Here is a 4,751-nt window from a genome sequence, read left to right on the forward strand (position 1 = left end):
TAAAAGAAAAAACGAATAAGTCTATTAGCAAACGTAATTTATCGTTTTTAAAATCGTTAAACGTTCTTTGAAATTATGGACGATTTATGTTTAGATGTGACGGAAAGTTATGTCGATCAGTGCAAAATAATAAGTCAACAGATACAATCATTTTTGCCGTATAGCTCCACTGCGCTAGGTAAAAATGATGAAATACGATTTGAAATTCGCAACATGGACAGTTACACTTTACCAAGTGCCAGTTATTTGTACTTGGAAGGTGAAGNCACACACAGTTACCAAGTGCCAGTTATTTGTACTTGGAAGGTGAAGTGAAAAAACCTGATGGTATGAAGTCCAGTCCTAGATTTATTAACAACGGACTCGCATATTTATTTTCTGAAATACGTTATGAAATAAACGGTACTCAAATACAAAAAGTACGCAACCCGGGCATTACATCTACTTTGAAAGGCTATTGCTCATACAGCCCCGCTGATATTAACGAACTACACACTGCGGCATGGGACATTACTACTGAAGACAATAAAGACTTTTTCGACTGTACATATTTTTCTGGGATTATACCGCTATCGCATATACTAGGGTTTGCCGAAGATTATAAAAAAATACTCTTAAACTGTACCCAATCATTAATATGTACGAGGAGTTCATCAGACATAAACNTTTTTTTTCGACTGTACATATTTTTCTGGGATTATACCGCTATCGCATATACTAGGGTTTGCCGAAGATTATAAAAAAATCCTCTTAAACTGTACCCAATCATTAATATGTACGAGGAGTTCATCAGACATAAACGTAATCAAATTATTCAATGTGAACGAGTCCTCTGAAAAACTTAAATGCAGCACGGGAACTTCTGATGATAATGAGGTTGTCAAGCTATTAGATACGAGTACCACAGTAAAAGAAAAACTGTCTACAGTATCAATTAAACTAACAAAAGTTGTATGGAATATGCCAATCGTCAAAGTGACCGAAAAGGAACAATTAAAATTACTTAGAGTTTTAGATAGTAAAAAGCCTATACATTGCGCCCATAGAAATTGGGAACTGTGTGAATATCCGTTTGTACCACAAAACAAATCGTTTTCGTGGACCGTTAAAACATGTAATAATTTTCAAAAACCTCGTTATGTTATAGTAGGGTTTCAAACAGACCGTAAAAATAGTGAAAGTAAATCAATGTCTGAATTCGATCACTGTAATTTAACAAATCTTAAAGTCCATTTAAATTCAGAAGTTTACCCGTACATCGATTTAAGATGTAATTTTGACTGTAAGCTATTTAGTATTTTATTTTCCTACTATGTTAATTTTCAAAAGAGTTATTATGATAGACCTTGGTGTTCGCCTTTAGTAAATAAAAAACAATTTCTTAATTTAATACCTATTGCCGTAATCGACATGTCAAAGCAGAACGATACAATTACAGTCTCGTCTTTTGACCTACGTATTGAAATTGAAGCATCAGCCGCGTTCCCTGGTAATACAACTGCATATGCTCTAGTAATTTCAGACAATGTATTTACATATACACCTTTTGACGGAACTGTCCGTATATTTTAACATTTTTTACACGTTTATGTAAACATTTATTATTAACCTTGTAATTATTATTATTATTATGAAATAAATATATTATATACAAATAACAACAATTTGTTTTTCATTTTAGATTATAAGTTTATTATTTGAAACTAGTACAATATATAAAGTTATTGTTTATAAATTATTAATATAAGTTAATTTTCTGACGTGATTGGGTTTCGGCCATTGTGAAGCCCATGGACTATAACTATTTTCTTGGGTAAACACTGTTGTATCGAAAAATGCCGGACCGTCATTTTCGTCATACATTTCTTCTTTTTCCTAAAACAAATTATAAATTTAATAACAATAAAGATATTGACAATCTATGTTCATTAAACTCACATTAATTTGAAGCGTGCCCTCGGACCATGACTTGACCCATCGATCAACTATTACATTGTATGCTAAATTTTTTAGCTCGCTTATGTAATTACTGTCACCTATTTCTATTTCGTTCAAACTTCTTATAAAATTAACCATTTCATCATTTGGTGATTGTAGAGTTCTAAGTCCTGGCCATTTACCATCGGCGTATTGCATAATGCGGTCTATTTGACGGCTTAATAGTAAACGTGATTCAGTCCTAGTTGTAAAAATTTTCTATCGCCGAACGAAATTGTATAACTGCTTGAATCGATCATTTCAGCTGGCGGTGTCGGTGCAACATAAACATAACGTTGTTTTCTTACAGGTTCGGCAGCCATATTGTTCATAGAGTAGAGTCTTCTTTTTAGAGCTGATGGTTCTTGATGACACTGTGACTTTATCAACGATTTCATGCTCATTTATGCGGAAAAATCACATATTTTCATAGAGGGGTCAACAAATCACAGATCACATATCCCCGTAAACTAACCCATTCCTTCACCACTTAAACATTTTTAACTTATAATTACTTATTAATTACAATTTATTAAGTAATTTCTAAAAAGTATTCATTTTTTTCATAGCCCCTCTTCTTATGTACTCCCCATACTTGTGATATCTACTGTCATAAGAGAGCCCTCCACTCTTACCCTTTCATAGGGGGCCCTATGCCGTTCATCATATCCCCCCGGCCGTCCACCTAGGACAGGGCAAACCTACATCATGTAGGTGGGTGAGGGGACTATACCTTTCACCATATCCCCCTCCTGGTTGTTTACACCGCCCGACCACCTAGGACAGGGTAAACCCACATCATGTGGGTGGGTGAGGGGACTATGACTTTCACCATATACCAACTGCCGTTTACACCGCCCGTCTACCTATGGCAGGGTAAACCCACAAAATGTGGGTTAGGGGGGTATGGCAATCATACTTTATAGTTCTACTAATATAGTATTTTATTTTTAATTTAATGATCATTTGCTTTTTTCAATCAATCATTTCATTAAAGAAAATTCGTATTTTTGCGTGTATAAATAATTAATAAATTATATTTTAAATTACAATTGTTCATATACTATTAAAGTACACAATAAAAGTTTATTTTTGATCATGTATTTAAAATACACTTGTAAGAGCTTATAAATACTCTTGTTAAAGTTATTCTGTTAATTCAATTTTTTTAGTTAGTATATACGTTTATTTCAAAACTGTTTAATTATAATTGATAAAATATTTTGAAATTTAAAAATTGTGTTAAATATTCTACTAGAATAATATGTTTCTCAATAAATTGAAATTAGTATTTTTTTTTATTCAAACAATCAACCAATCAATTTGTGTTGATCTAAATAACATTACACGTGAGGACATACAGACTCTGGAAATGGAATACCCAAATATTCATCAAGTCATTCTTCAACAACATCCTTATTATATACAATCAAGAAATGAGGTATTGTTTTGTCCACTACCTTACAGTCACGTAGTAGATGATGAAGATATTCCTTATGAAGAAGGTTTAGAAATAATAAATAAAACATTAACACTTGTGGTTAGTAGATGTGTGAACAAAAAAAATTATAAATTGGCTTATACAATTTTTTTGAACGCCATTGAAAGTATGGTCTTTACATTCATGTATCGGTTCTGCGAGTTTGCAATAGAAATGAATGAACAACTTGCTGAAATATCATTTTACTTAAAAAATTTTAGTGGAAAACTTGCTGAACTTATACCGATAATTAATAGAGAATGGATTTCTCCTGAACCGCATGAATGTATTTTAGATGTTTACAAAAATCACAAATCTAAGGAATTCAAATTTAATAAATTCAACATAAATTACAAAAATGCTTTATTAAACTGCATGAAGTTAATGGAAGATAAAGTGCATTTTTTAAAAGAACCTAATAATATATCAATGAATAATATGGCTGTAAGCGACTTAGAACGTTACTGTAATATGAGTTATAATTTTATAGAGTATCGATTGTTTTTAGCACATAATTCTACTCTTTTCAAATATATAACTGGAGATATATGTAAGAAGGTTTTTTTTATATCGTTTCATTACATAACATTATTTTGTATGAAAGTTAAAATTTATTTTTATAGGTTATGAAATATTTATCTGTAAAAAATCGTTATTTAATTTCAAGATAATTGAATTAATCGCTATATTTTAAAATATAATTTTCAAAAAACTCAAATTATACTATAAGTACATATTTTGTAAATAACTGTACATGTTTAAAAAACAACTATTTGGATTTCTACTAGCTTTTAAATTTTTTAAAGCGTTAAAAGAAAACTTATATTGCTTTTGAACTGAAAACTAAAATTTAAAATTTCTAGAAATTATTACCAATACAAGTATTTAAAATTTGTTTCTTTTTTTTTTTCTGTAGATCAAAGAAAATGTTTTGGATGTAACAAATACAGTAGTGGTGATTCGGGAATATACTTTTTTTCACCATGTGGACATGGCTGGTCATGTGAAAGGTGTGTGAAAAAAATTGAAGCTTGTCCTGTATGTAATGAATTGATTACAAGTACTCAAGGTCTAAATATACAAACATCTGTGTCAATAGTTCGCGAAAGTATATAAATTATAATTACTTATTGAAACATTAATGAAGTAAAATATTGAGGTTGAAATAAATAAAAACTTGAGTGGTCTACAGGGGCGGATCCAGAATTTATTCCAGGGGGGGCGTCATTAGATACATATTTTTCTTTTAAGAACTGATTTATTATTTTGTGTTTATTACATTTCTATTTTTAAA

General features: G+C 30.7%; 3 protein-coding genes across 3 annotated transcripts; 2 read left to right on the forward strand and 1 right to left on the reverse strand.

The window, feature by feature from the left end:
• The first annotated feature begins 960 nt into the window (after positions 1–960).
• Positions 961–1,572, forward strand: LOC126909450 (uncharacterized). The gene has a single exon (XM_050691871.1). It carries the CDS (start codon positions 961–963, stop codon positions 1,570–1,572), a length of 612 nt encoding a protein of 203 aa, XP_050547828.1.
• Positions 1,573–1,701: 129 nt separating this feature from the next.
• Positions 1,702–2,571, reverse strand: LOC126909448 (uncharacterized). Its single transcript, XM_050691870.1, has 2 exons — positions 1,939–2,571; positions 1,702–1,875 (listed from the first exon to the last, which is right to left on the reverse strand). The coding sequence occupies exons 1-2, from the start codon at positions 2,134–2,136 to the stop codon at positions 1,729–1,731; spliced, it is 345 nt and encodes a 114-aa protein (XP_050547827.1). The 5' UTR covers positions 2,137–2,571; the 3' UTR covers positions 1,702–1,728.
• A 549-nt stretch (positions 2,572–3,120) lies between these two features.
• Positions 3,121–4,665, forward strand: LOC126909447 (uncharacterized). The gene is made up of 2 exons (XM_050691869.1): positions 3,121–4,007; positions 4,374–4,665. The coding sequence occupies exons 1-2, from the start codon at positions 3,242–3,244 to the stop codon at positions 4,571–4,573; spliced, it is 966 nt and encodes a 321-aa protein (XP_050547826.1). The 5' UTR covers positions 3,121–3,241; the 3' UTR covers positions 4,574–4,665.
• Positions 4,666–4,751: the final 86 nt, after the last annotated feature.

The sequence above is a fragment of the Daktulosphaira vitifoliae genome, unplaced genomic scaffold (assembly GCF_025091365.1).
Source record: "Daktulosphaira vitifoliae isolate Bord-2020 unplaced genomic scaffold, ASM2509136v1 Scaffold_395, whole genome shotgun sequence".
In the NCBI taxonomy this organism is placed as follows: Eukaryota; Metazoa; Arthropoda; class Insecta; order Hemiptera; family Phylloxeridae; genus Daktulosphaira; species Daktulosphaira vitifoliae.